A 14,543-nucleotide genomic window follows, 5' to 3' on the forward strand; every position below is an offset into this window, starting at 1 on the left:
CACCACTATGGATGTTGTAGTTAGATGATTCTTTATTGGGGAGTGGGGGGGTTGTCTTGTCCATTTTAAGGCATTTAGCATCTCTGACCTCTACCCACTGAATGCCCAAAGCGTGACCATTCCCAGTTGTGACAACAGATATCTCCAGCCATTGCCAAATATCTCTTGGTGAGTGAGATCAACCTGGGTTGAATACAACTGGGAATATTTTTCCTGCACAAAGTAGGATTTCAGAAGAAGGGGAAAGCTCTTTTCAGTTGTCTGTAGGACCATGATGCAGAGAACGAATTAGAGATAGAAATTTTTAACTGATCGAGAGGGTAAAACTGGAAGTTACAGGGAATCAATTTTGGAATAAACTTCCCTAACTTTAGAGAAGCCTGAAGTTTAGAGAGTAGTTCAGTGGTTTTTGGTGAATTCCCAGTCCCTGGTGCATTCAGGACGGCCTGGATACACTTCACTTTTTAGAGAGGATTTAGGGATTTCAGGATTCTGCAAGTTGTGAGATCCAGTGTTTTGACTGTTTCCAAAGTGGCTTTTAAAGAATTAGAATAATTCCTTGGGGGCTTAGGGAAGGTGGCAGAGTGAAGTGATAGTGGTGAAGTTGAAATCCTGTCCCTTGAATCAAATGGCCTGAGCTAGATCCCAGCTCAGCTCTTACCTTGAACAAATCCTGACACTTCTGTGTGTTTGTGTCCTCGTCTATGAAATGGGTGCCTTTATAGTTCCTGTCCCATGAATAGTTGTGGGGACTAAATGAGATAATACTGGTAGAGCCCTTGGTAAGTAGATGAATAGAACCTACTAACTCAACTGGTGCACTTTGATCTCCAAAGAACTTGCAAATTTAGCTACTTCTGCCTGGTGGTATTTATATGTGTGTTTTGGGGGCAGTTCACAATAGGATACATATTTTTGTGATTTTGCAGGAGTAGTATAATCCAAATATAGGAATTAAACAGTAACCATGACAGGTGACAATCAACTTATCAGATTCCTGTCTAGTCCCTGATCTGTAGACAGAGGTTAGAATTTTTAAGGAAGCTCCATTAGTCAAATAACACTCAAACTCAGTTTTTTAAAGCTTATTTATTGATTTTGAGAGAGAGAGAACAGGGGAGAGGCAGAGAAAGAAAAAGAGAGAGAGAACAGCAGGGGAGAGGCAGAGAAAGAAAAAGAGAGAGAGAGAGAGAGACAGAGAGAGAGAGAGACAGAGAGAGACAGAGAATCCCAGGCAAGCTCCGTGCAGTGCAGAGTCCGACTTGGGGCTTGAACCTGCGAACTGTGAGATCGTGACCTGAGCCGAAATCAAGACTCAGACGCTAAACTGACTGAGCCACCCAGGCACCCCCAAACTCAATTTTTATTTTAATCATTTTATTCAGGGATGTTTGTTTTCACCTACCTAATTTAGACTCTTGAATGCAGACTTCGAAAGGATTTTTATTTTTCTTGATTCGTTGCTAGAAAGCAAAGATTAGAAAGTTATTGGGAAAGATAGAAGGATATGTGGTGGCTTATTCAGGGAAGCTGCCTCAACAGGGCCAAAGCTTTGGTAAGAATCTTGAACCCATCAGTCAAGTGGGTGCTGTCATCTGAGCTCCAAATACAAATCTCATGTTTTTTACACCACATGCTACTTAAAAAATCAAAGTATGTCTATGGTAAGGTAGCATCAGGCTAAAAATGATGTAGAGGGAAAGATTCAAGTCAAACACATACCTAGACACAATGTTCTTATTCATCCTGATCTATCACTTGCAACTCGGCCAGTGCAATCTAAGTAAAATTAAAATTTTTTTTTTTCCTTTTACTCATCACTGATTTTTAAAGTAGGAGATAAAGGATTTTTTCTCAGGCTTACCCAACCACCCCACATCGTGCAAGAGTCAATTTCTACAACAGTCTGTGCGTCTTTCACGTAGATGTATCCCACCTGAGCCCCTATGGAATGAGCTGTCCAAGCAACTTTCTTTCAGGAATTCACTGGCCAGGGCACTAACTATCTAGATCAAATGTGTAAAAGATTGGTAAAATGTGCACGACATTCACAGTATCCCTCTTGAAGTTAAACTTCAAAAGGAAATCGGTCACCACTATTGACTCCTCTGTGGCAGGAGCTTCTAGTAACCTGGGGTAATGCGAATTAAAGTGAGGACATTGGGCAGCAGACCATGGACATGGACACCGGACAGCAGACCATTTCATTTTTTAAAAATTAAATCTAATCAGGGCATATGCATGGCTCAGTTGGTTAAGTATCCAACTCTCGACTTCGGCTCAGGTCTCGTGGTTCATGAGTTCGAGCCCCACATCAGGTGCTGCACTAACATCGGGGAACCTGCTTGTGATTTTCTGTCTCCTCTCCCTCTGCCCCTCCCCCACCTGTACTCCGCCCCCCCCAAGATAAACTTAAAAAAATAAAATTAAATCTAACTATTTTTAGTGAAGTATAATTGACATACAATATTATATAGCTTTCAGATGTACAACATAGTGATATGACACTTACATAGATTATGAAATGATCACCACAGTAAGCCCAGTTACCACTGGTCACCATATATGGTTATTACAATACTACTGACCATATTCCCTCAGCTGTACTTAACATCACCATGACTTATTTATTTTATAATTGGAAGTTGGTACCCCTTAATCTTCTGTACCTATTTTTCCCATCCTCCCACCCACATCAAACATGAGGAGATCTTCTTATGCACAGGATATTCATCATACCATGGGAATCAGACAATCATCTTGGCCAAGCAAGACTTAGAAAGAGAGACTTCCACAAAAGTGTTCTGAGCACCAATGTAACTATATATTATGAAGTCCTCTTCTGTAAATTCTGCTGTCTTCCCCCCATGACCCTCTGAATATCTGTGTCCACATATGGAAGCTTAAAGACTCTTCTCAGGTGAGATATCCTGCTTCCTCAAACTTACCTTTTGGCCCACAGGGTATTTAATTTTGGCTTGTCTTTTTGGATTTTGGGATTTCTGTGACACTGGACATCCAACCGAAATTCGTGAAATGTTGCCTTTATTCAACATCTATTCCAAACCTCAAGAATCATAAATCATACAGCAAAGATAGGGCAATATCTGTTCTACACTTAGCCCTCGATTGCCTTCTTTGATATGGTAGATGAAGGAATGTTATAACTTTGAGCTATGATATGGAAGTGTATTGAATGAAACAAGACATTCTTACTTAAAGTATCTGTGGAGGACATGTCTAACATTCGAAACCATTTTTACTGATGCAGGAAGCTTTGGTGGCAAGAGACTAACTTTAGCCAACTTTATTAGTTTGTTAGAGCTGTCATAACAAGTACCATAAACTGGGTTCTTGGAATAAGAAATGTATTGTCTCATGGTTCTAGAGGCTAGAAGTCTGAAACCAAGATGTCAACAGGGCCACGCTACCTCTGAAACCTAGAGGGGAAGGATTTTTCTTTGGCCCTTCTTAGCTTCAGACCATTCCAATCTGCTGTCTCTGAGCATATCTGAATCTGTGTCCAAATTTCCCTTTTTATAAGGACATTAGCCATATTGGATCAGGGCCCACACTAATGGCCTCATTTTAATCTTATGACCTCTGTGAAGATTCGATTTCCAAATAAGGTCCTATTCCAAGGTACTGAGGGTTAGGACTTCAACATACTTTTTTAGGAAAGGAAGAGGGGACAAACTCAATCCATAACACTAGCTTAAGCAAAGGAAAAAAAAAAGGGAGTTTATTGGAAAGATACTCGGTAGCTTATCTAATCAAAGGAGGAGCTAAAGAAAGAGGACCTGACAGGCAAGATCATGGCTGCCCAACAATCCAAGGAGTAAGAGTTACTCCTAGCCCCACCAGGAGGCTGCTGTAGTATAGAGAGACCTTCGCTGACTTCCCCATCTCTGCATTACTCCACGTGGCATTCAGAGTCCCAGGAAAAAGTCTGACTGGGTCACTCCCTGGCCAGAAAAGTCGGGAGCACCATCATTTGCTCTCCCAACAACATGAAAGTGACAGAGAAGAGGTAATTCCCAATGGCTTTGGGATGTTATTATCAAAAGAAAGGAGGAAGGATGCTAAATGGATAAAACCAAATGTCTAATCTAGACCCTCCAGTGCATGAGGAAAGGAGCAGAATTTGTAAAAAAAAAAAAAAAAAAAAAAAGTAGGGGCGCCTGGGTGGCTCAGTCAGTTAAGCGTCTGACTCTTGATCTCAGTTCAGGTCATGATCTCACAGTTTGTGAGTTTGAGCCCCACGTCAGGCTCCCTGCTGACGGTGCAGAACCTGCTTGGGATTCTCTCTTTCTCCCTCTCTCTCTCTCTGCCCCTCCTCCGTTCATGCTCTCTTTCTCTCTCTCTCTCAAAATAAATAAATACATCTTAAAAGTATTTTAAAAAATATTTTCATATACCCCAAATTCATGATTAATTCTACGTTAATAATAAATCTGTATGATTGTTAATACCGCCATTCAGAAAAACCTGTCATTCTGATAACGATTGGCCTTTCTCATAAGTCAAGATCATGGGGGGAATTCTAGCGAATCATGATTCTTTCCACTGGTGAGCTATCTTTAGCCAGATTTTGTCACCGTGTCAGTTTTATAGATAGAGAAAATGAGTTCCCAGAGGAGCCTTTCTCCCGTTCTTTGGTCTGTCGTTTCTTGCACTCTGGTGCAGGTCAGAACTCCCACGGTGTTACTGGCCACAGGAAGCTTGCTGGCACAGTGTGGTCAGCTGCTCCCTGACTCCTTGGAGGGAAAGGTGTAATTCTGCCCTCTCAGTTCCTGAGGCCCCCACGTCCCATGTTCCAACACAGGGCAAGCTCTCCTTCTTATGCCACCCTCTTTCCCAACTCGTCCTACCACCACCTCTTCAAAGAATATAGCCATTGTTACGTTAGTTAGGCTTTGAATTAAGAAAAGAAAAGAAGAGGTGGGAAAAATTAAAGCAAATTGCATAAAATGAGTGGTATAAGGGGGTGTCTCATCGTTAAATGGTATCAAACCTTAAAGAACAGGCTTAGCCCCCAGGCTTTCTGTTTGCGCTTATTCTGTGACTCTTCCAAAGACAAATAGCCGATAGACCTACTGGGGTATTGTGCCTCTTGTCAAATTCCCACAGTTGCCTGGGTGTGGAAGTGGTGATTTCCAAGACTGGAATAGCATGCAAGAAGCAGTCTGGGAGTTAGAGCCCAGATCAGAGTAGAGTAGGTTGCATCTCTGTCCGGAGGAAAGAAGGAGACTAGTACATTGGCAGAATATGAACTCAAAAAGCCATGAGCAGTGAGTTCCATGAGGAAGAGCAGACCCTGCTAAATAGGGGCGATGTGGTGTCCACCAATAGGTAGGAGATGATGGAGTAGGGAAAATTTGAACTTTTACCTTCTGGGCATCAGAGAAACACTTAAATGGGCTGGTCCAGAGGTAATGCACGTCAGTTCTGTTTCCAACTCCTTGACCAGACCAATCACTTGGCCTCAGCCAACCACAAGGAAGCCCAGGAAGCTCATGTGCCCAGAAGGGCTGGACGTTTTTAGCAAACAGCAGTTACGACTTCCATTTGTCATATGGAAGGAGGCAAACTCCCTCGTCAACAGACTGTGATGCAGGAGATGCTTGGAATTTGCATTAAATGGGCCTCCTCAGGTGCGTCTGATGTAGGGGAGGAGTGGAATCTCTGGAACACTGACTTAGAATTTCACTGCAAGATAGCCAGGTAATTCAGAGTATGGGGACAAATCTGAGATACAGTTCTTAGAGCTCAGATGTAGGGCCAAGCCTGGGAGACGTCACCTTGTTATCGGAGACGCTACAGTTGCCTTGGGCACTACAGTCCAGAGGGCTGGACAGAATCTTCTGAAATGCCCAGGCACGAAGGTAAGTTTCGGAAGCACGCCTGAGACAGAGCAGACCGTCAGTTGAGGGAGTGTCAGGCTTTTCATATACGGGGAGAGGAAGAGGGATGTGGGGCCAACTCCAGATAGTGACTCTCAGATGTGATCTGAAGTTTATATTTTTGTTAGCAGAAACTCATGGGGCGATACAACATCTCATTGTGTAATTGCCTTTTTCGTTCCTCTGTTCTTTTCTCATTGCATCTTCCCTTTCTCTACTACCCACTTCCTCTTTTTTCCCATTATTTTCTCTTTTCTTTCTTCTTTTATGCTCTACTTGCCCCTCTAATTTCCCACTTTCCCGATGTTTCGTCTTCTTATCCCCCTTCTCCTCTCTGCTCCTTCTCTCCTCTTCTTTCTCTTCAATTATTCTTCCCTCCTTTTCCCTCTCGTTCTTCCTTTCCCATGGCACCCACACCTTCTGTTCTCTCTCCAGGTATTATGCCATCTGCTGCCAGCCTCTGGTCTATAGGAACAAGATGACCCCTCTGCGCATCGCGTTAATGCTGGGAGGCTGCTGGGTCATCCCCACGTTTATCTCTTTTCTCCCTATAATGCAAGGCTGGAATAATATTGGCATAATTGATCTGGTGAGTACCTATGCAGAGAGTGCCTGCTGTTTTACTCTCTGATTTACTTTATTTGCCTGAGATTCTAAATAAATAAACAATATCAGGTTGGGTGGATATTCTAAGAAAGATTCTTTTTTTTATATATGTACATGTTTATTGATTTTGGGGAGGGAGAGAGAGGGAGAGCACATGCACGCACGCATGCATTGGGGAGGGGCAGAGAGAGAGAGAATCTCAAGCAGGCTCTGCACTGTCTGCATAGAACCTGATGCCAGGCTCAGTCACACAAATCATGAGATCGTGACCTGAGCCGAAACCAAGAGTCAGGCGCTCAACCGACTGAGCCACCCAGGCACCCCAGAAAGATTCTGATAGTGATCTAAGTGACAACAACAAAAAAAGGCAAGCTAACATTTTTGAATATTTGTTGGATGCCAGAAAATATGCTCAGACTTTAACATAGAATCCTAATGACATCCTTCCGTCATCTCATCCAGATGAGAAATACCAGGCTCAAAAAGGTAAAGTAACATGCCTGGTCAAATAGCACAATGGGTACTCAAAGCTTGGTGTTCAGACCAGAGAGCCTGAGACATGTGATGTGCCCCAAGAGGCCTTCGTCCCATTTCATGGCTGCCAGTGACCAGCAGAAAACATGTCATGTGGGCAGAGGCTTCCAGAGAATGAAGAGAAGCCTGGGTCAGGAGTCGAGAGAACTGAACCCTGAGTCCAGCTCTGTCCCTGACCTTGAAGGACTGCAGTGAGAAGGTGCATTGGTCTTCAGTGGGGGAGTGTCTCCCAGAGAGTAGGAGAGCAGAGTGTGGCACACGAGCCAGGCATTTGCCAGCCCCTGTCCGGATGATCTTCCAGAGATTTCCAGCTCTGACCCAGTATGCTCCTAGTGCCAAACTCGCAATGAGGATCAAAAGTTATGGTGCGTGTTCACTAGCAGCGATATATGTTCCCTAAGGAAGTTGTCAGGCAGTCACTCTAACCTTCGGTCCAGGACCGTGTTGATGTAGGAAGGGGACTGGAGAGGAAAGATCGAGAGCAAGCTCCAGCCCCACAAGACCAGTTAGAGTAGAAGCTGCTTGTTCTTCTCTCCACCACGTCCCTAGCCCTAATCTTGCCTTGTTCTTTGTCCAGGAAAGGATATCCAAGCCAAGGCTGGGCCAGGATTTGCATGTGGTATGTCAGAACAAGAGTTCCTTGGGCTTCCGAAAGAAATGCTGGGGACAAAGGAGTGGAGAAGTAAAAGGGGATTCATACAAGGGAGACTGTATGGATATTTTCTTGAATCCTATCCTTCTTCTCTCAAACTTTCAGCCTTGCCAATCTCAAGGGAAATGAAATTCAAGTTTCCAACAACCAGTAGAGTAGTAACAACGGCCAACAAATGTTGAACGCTTACTGTTTGCCGAGCCCCGTGTTCACTTAATCGTTATTACTGTGAACCTCTCACAAGCCTCACGACAGTGCTATTAAGTCGATCCTATCATTGTCCTCAGGAAACTGAGCATCAGAGAGGTGCAGTTATTAGCTAACGTCAGATTGGCAGGGAGTAGTGGTGACTCTAGCTAAGTTCAAGCTTCCTGCACTCCAGAGTCCGTGCTCTTGATCTCTGTGCTAAACTTCCTCCCTAATGGAGAAGACCTTTGGAAGCATAAACTTCTGTGAATCAGAACTTTTAAAAGAGGGTGCTGCACTCTTACCTTCGGATATAGAATTTCTAAGGGAAAGAATCTAGAGAACTGCTGTTCATTTCAAGAGTGAGAGGGGGGCATCCCCCATTTACCTCCCGCAGCTGGGGAATGGGGGCACCTGCTTGCTATGAACATGCCTCGTATTCGCTCCATGGTGCCGTGATTGCATTTCATATCTTTCCACTCATCTACACATTGAATTGGCCTAGGGAGATGCTAACACAACCCGCATGTTCATAGTACAGGTACAGTTGATTCTCATCATTCACAGTAATTAGGTTCTATAAAGTTGCCACAAATACTAAATTAGCAAATACTGAATATCTTTGCCCCTGGGAGGAATACAGAGTTCGGTTCCTGCAAGTTCTGGTCCGAATATTTTCATCAACCAATCAATACATAATATATGCTGCCTGTAAGAGAGGCCCATGAAATGTAAGGTGACAGTAAGGTTGATATAAAATAATGGAAAACTATAAAATATGCAAATACTAATCAAAAGAAAGGTGGTGTAGCTGTGATGAAATAAATCTAAGGCACGTCATCTTACCTGAGATAAAGAGATTTCGTTATAAGAAAAATGTCAATTCAATAGGGAGTTCTATTATAACCTTAGAATATACCATGAGACACGACACTAAATGTGCACACAGATAAAATTGCTTATGCGTGTATCATATATAATTGTTATCCATACATTTGTTCGTGTGTATATTCACACTGTATACAGGCTGACCTCAGGCAGGAAGTGTCATTGGATTATACAGCTCTTTTCAGCCAAGGGCTATTCCTAGACAAGGCTGAGAACTCAGAGCTGTCAGCAGACAGAGTATAGTAGAGAGAAAAGACTTTCAACCTTTTAAAGAGATCCAGTCTGTCATTGTACCTAATACAAGTGAAGTTTATCCCAGGAATGTAACACAATCGCTGTAATTCACCATATTAATACAAGAGAGAAGGAAAGCCCACGTGATCATCTCTTTATTGCCAGAAATTCATTGACAAAATTCAGTATCTGTTCATGATTTAAAAAAATTGTCATCAAACTGAAAATAGAAGCGAGCATCCATAAAAAACTTCTAGCAAGTATCATACTTAATAGTAAAAAATTGAAACTCCCTTCCTAAAACTGGGAGTGTAAAATGGCATCCACTATTACCTAATTCTATTGAAAATTACGCTGGAGGTCTTATCAAGGTCAATAATGCAAGAAAAGTGGTGTTAAGATTGGAAAGGAAGAAATGAAATTTTTATTATTTGCAGGTCACATGGGTACTTATGGAGAAAATCCCTAAGAATCTAGAAATGAAATATTAATAACGAGTTTAACACAGTTGCTAGATACAGAGCCATACAAAAAAAAGTCTTCACTGAATTCTACATACTAGCAACAAACAATTAAGATTAAGGACTTTAACGTGGTACCATTTGCAATAGACTAACAGTCAGATACTTAGGAATAAGTCTGACAAAAGACATGCAAGACATTTACACACAAAAACATTGTAAAATATTACTGAAATAAATTTCAAAAGATGTAAGTAATGGAAAGACTTACCATGTTTGTGAATTGGAAAGCTGACCATGGGAAAGAAGTCCATTTCCCTCAGTCATTCTACTCTGACACCAGTCAAAATCCTCAAAGATTTGTATGGAGATTGATAAGCTAATTCTAAATTTTATATGGGAAATGCCGAGATGTAAGGACAGCCTGAGGAAGATGAGCCTGAGTTCAAAGCCCTTTTCTACCAGATATATTGTGTGCAGACAGAAGAGAAAGGGAGAGGCTAACTCTGCTATCGGCTGGGTAAAGGGAATGAAGGATGATTTTGTCTCTGTCTTATTTCCGCTCTTTCCTGGAGCCTTCAGCCCCTGGTGCTCAGACAATGCCTCTGCGCCCCGGGATGCAATCATGTTTCTCTTCTATCATTGTGATTCTAGGTGCTATAGGCTAATAAGAAAAAGAGAATTTTACTGATAAACCTTCTCTTTTTCCCTCCTCCTTTTCCTCTTGTATTTTCCTCTTCCTTCTCTGCCCTTCTCTGTTCCCCTCCTTTTCTCTCTCCCTTCCAATTCCTCGTTTTCTCTTCTTTTCCATCTTTTTTTCTTTTCTTACAATTTTCCTCTTTCCCCTCCTGCTTCTTTCTCTTCACTTTTCCTTCCCTTTTCTCCCTTCTTCCCTCATTATTCTGTCTCTCCAACTCTCAGATAGAAAAAAGGAAGTTCAACCAGAACTCTAACTCTACGTATTGTATCTTCATGGTCAACAAGCCCTATGCCATCACCTGCTCTGTGGTGGCCTTCTACATCCCGTTTCTCCTCATGGTGCTGGCCTATTATCGCATCTATGTCACAGCGAAGGAACATGCCCACCAGATCCAGATGTTACAACGGGCAGGGGCCCCCTCAGAGGGCAGGCCCCAGCCGGCCGACCAGCACAGCACTCATCGCATGAGGACAGAGACCAAAGCTGCCAAGACCCTGTGCATCATCATGGGTTGTTTCTGCCTCTGCTGGGCTCCATTCTTTGTCACCAATATTGTGGATCCATTCATAGACTACACTGTTCCCGGGCAGGTGTGGACCGCTTTCCTCTGGCTCGGCTACATCAATTCTGGGTTGAACCCCTTTCTCTACGCCTTCTTGAATAAGTCTTTTAGACGTGCCTTCCTCATCATCCTCTGCTGTGATGATGAGCGCTACCGAAGACCCTCCATTCTGGGCCAGGCTGTGCCCTGTTCAACCACAACCATTAATGGATCCACACATGTGCTAAGGTGAGTGTCAGGGGCTCGATAGATTTTGTCGGCTTGCGTGACTCGGAAGGGCTACCTCTCCAGTTTTTTGTTTCCAGAAGGATTCTTCTTAAAAACCTGGGCAATGTTTATAAGGATTAAAGAAAATTCTACCATCTGGTCATGAAGTAGAATAGTGGGTAAGGACTCAGGCTCTGGGAGAGACTGGCCTGTATTCAGATTCACTCTCCACAGTTCTCTGACCTTGGGCAAGTCATTTAAACGTTGCGAAATTTCGTTTCATTTAAAAAAAAAAAATGAGATCATATTCACAATATCTACATCACGGGGTTTTTATGAAGATCAAATTAGCTGATGTGTGTGGATCACATAGTATAGAGCCTGATACCTAGTGAGCAGTTAGTAAATATTATCTACTGTTATTTATTAGATAGTGTTTTACAGCCGTGGTTAGCAGCATGGGATTTAAAGTAAAATAGACTTTATTTTGACTCAATGCCACTACTAATCATTTGTATAATCTCCCTTGGTTTTATTTTACTCCACTATAAAAACATAGTAATAATCATAATATCCACTTCATAGGGCCATTGTGACAATTAGAAATAATGTATTCATATGGGGACTGACACATAGTAAGCACTCATGATATTACTAACAATATTATTAATGTCAGTAGGAGCAGTAGTAGTAACATATTGCTTGATATCCTAAGATGGCCACTAAATAATGTGATAAACAAAATAAATAGAAGGATAAATATGTAACAGTAACACCATGTGATAACTGATGTAATGGAGGTGGAGATAATCTAGAAGGGGGATTTGAGGAGGAAAGAAGCTGATTTGGTTTAAGAAAATCAGGAAAAGCTTCAGAGGACAGCATTTTTTAAGAATTGGAGACTTGGGGGAGAAATCAAGGAAGTCATTCTAGCAGATAGAACAGCATGAGGAAGGAAATGGCACGTGAAAGAGCATGGGAAGGTCAAGTGGTTTACCCAAGGTCACGTAGGTTGATGGAGATGGGGGTCACTGTGGAGTTGAATGTTCAGTGACTAGTCATGATGCTTCTAAACCCTGAAAATTTTCTGGCTCCCCGGGCTAGAGTTTTTCTCAGCCATGAAAAACCGTATGTAAAAGTACATTCATCCTATGGCAAAGACGAATGAATTGTCAACGGCATTCACTTTCCTTTGCCCCAAGACGCATAGGAATTTCTAAAAAAGCAGCTCCTTCTTTGACACAAGCATTTAATTTTTTCTGATGACAGTATTCAGCTGTCCTGGCAACCAAAAACTGAGGAACTTTCATTTGCATGTGTAAGAAAAGAAGAAAGCAAAATAGGGATTACAAGTGAAATATAAGCACTTTGCCTCCGAGACTGCTCAGAAGCCTGAATTCAATTTCCTGCTACGAGTGTGGTCTGACTTGTAGTGAAAGCCTAGCATGGTGATGCCAGCTGCTCCAAGAGCCTCAAAGGCTGCGCCCGTAGGCTCACCTTCTTCCCTGATTATTATGCCTTGAGTGAGTGTCATGGGAAGAATCCAACCATGTAGTAAAGTGTGCGTACAGGAACTTCTGTGGGGGGCGCCTAAAAGCTATTTAAGTCAGCAGCTGCCTCAGTACAGGCACCCAACGACTTACACTTGTATGTTCTAGCAGTTGGATTTGTGTCAGTTGTTTATGACTGGGTGGGGGTGGGGGGGTGGCTTTTCCAGGACAGCCCAAGAAACCCACCTGACTGATAACGGTGTTTCGTCCCTGCCGCATTTGGAAACCTGCCGTGTGGTTGTAAAACAGAGATGACAGTTTAGAGGTGGCTGGTGGATGATTTCTTAGTGAGGTAATGAAAACTGCAGGAAACTGGTCTGAGATAATCCTCTGTGGGGGTGAGGAATCTTCTAAGAGCGGGGAAGCCTATGCAGAGACGACTGTTGGAACCCACTGCTCCCCAGCTTGCTTTGAGCCCCCAGCTTGCTAAGGACAGGAATACTGCCTGTATTGTTCACTGGTCTGTACCAAATACCCAATATGCTGCCCGACATACACTAGGAACTTAAACTCTTGATGAATAAATTCATACATCGTGCAGTGAGTTCTCTAGATCAATTGTATCAATACGCCTTAGGAAAAAGTTATGTTTTTCTTAAAAATCCTATAAGCAGGACACCAACAAATTCCGATGGACTCAAGAAGTATAAAACCTAAATAATCAAAAGTACAATCGGCTTTTGTCCTGGTTTTATCCTTCACCTCAAAGACAATTGAAACTAATCAGTGATTTTTTAAATGCATTTACAAGCCTGCATAAAACATACAAATTCATAGATTCCTCTCCCTTTATTTTATTTTATTTTATTTTATCTTACTTTACTTTTTTATTTTATTCTTTTTCATCATGATAAGTGCACTCCCTAATCTCCATCCCCTATCCACATCCCCACCCGCCACCCTCTCCTCTGGTAACCATCAGCTTCTTCTCCATAGTTAACAGTCCGTTTCTTGGTTTGTCTCTCTCTTTGTTTTTCCCTTTGCTCATTTGCCCTGTTTCTTAAAGTCCACATATAAGGGAGATCTTAAGGTATTTGTCTTTCTCGGACTGATTTCGCTTAGCATTGTACTCTCTAGTTCCAGCCGTGTCATTGCAAATGGCAAGATTTCATTCTTTTTTATGGCTGAATAATATTCCAGTATACATACCATTTCTTCTTTATCCATTCATCTATTGATGGATACTTGGACTGCTTCCATAGTTTGGCTATTGTAAATAATGTTTCAGTAAATATAAGGGTGCATGGATCCCTTTGAATTAGTGTTTTTGTATTTTGGGGGTAAATACCCGTAGTGCAATTACTGGATCATCGGGTAGGGGGAGTTCTGTTTTTAATTTTTTGAGCAACCTCCATACTATTTTCCAAAGTGGCCGCACCAGTTTTGCATTCCCACCAACAGTGCACACAAGGGTTCCTTTTTCTTCACATCCTCACCAACACTTGCTGTCTCTTGTGGTTTTTTTGTTTTTTTGTTTTTATTTTAGCCATTCTGACAGGTGTGATAGCTCATTGTAGTTTTGATTTGCATTTCCCTGATTGTAAGTGATGATGAACATCGTTTCATGTGTCTGTTGGTCATCTGAATGTCTTCTTTGGAGAGATGTCTGTTCGTGTCTTCTGCCAATTTTTTAATTGGATCGTTTGTCTTTTGGGTGTTGCGTTGCATCAGTGCTTTATGGATTTTGTATACTCACCCTTTATTGGATATGTCAGTTGCCAATATCTTCTCCCATTCAGTAGGTTGCCTTTTAGGTTTTTTGGTGGTTTCTTTCACTGGGCAGTAACTTTTTTATTTTGATTTAGTCCCAATAGTGTATTTTTGCTTTTATTTCCCTTGCCTCAGGAGACATATCTGGAAAAATGTTGCTATGGCCAGTGTCAGAGAAATGTACTGCCTGTGCTCTCTTCAAGGACTTTTATGGTTTCAGGTGTCACGTTTAGGTCTTTACTCCATTTTGGGTTTATCTTCAACAAAGGAGGAATGAATATACAGTGGGGAAAAGACCGTCTCTTCAACAAATGGCGTCGGGAAAATTGAACAGCCACATGCAAAAGTAT

General features: G+C 42.2%; 1 protein-coding gene across 1 annotated transcript in view; it reads left to right on the forward strand.

Moving 5' to 3' along the window:
* HTR4 (5-hydroxytryptamine receptor 4) overlaps positions 1 to 14,543 on the forward strand; it is a 49,732-nt gene that overhangs the window by 14,479 nt on the left and 20,710 nt on the right. The window contains exons 3-5 of the mRNA XM_042903021.1: positions 6,339 to 6,492; positions 7,621 to 7,662; positions 10,386 to 10,954. Of these exons, the coding sequence (XP_042758955.1) occupies positions 6,339 to 6,492; positions 7,621 to 7,662; positions 10,386 to 10,954 (765 nt within the window). The remainder of the gene's footprint in view (positions 1 to 6,338; positions 6,493 to 7,620; positions 7,663 to 10,385; positions 10,955 to 14,543) is intronic.

This window comes from Panthera leo, chromosome A1, assembly GCF_018350215.1.
Source record: "Panthera leo isolate Ple1 chromosome A1, P.leo_Ple1_pat1.1, whole genome shotgun sequence".
Taxonomy (NCBI): Eukaryota; Metazoa; Chordata; class Mammalia; order Carnivora; family Felidae; genus Panthera; species Panthera leo.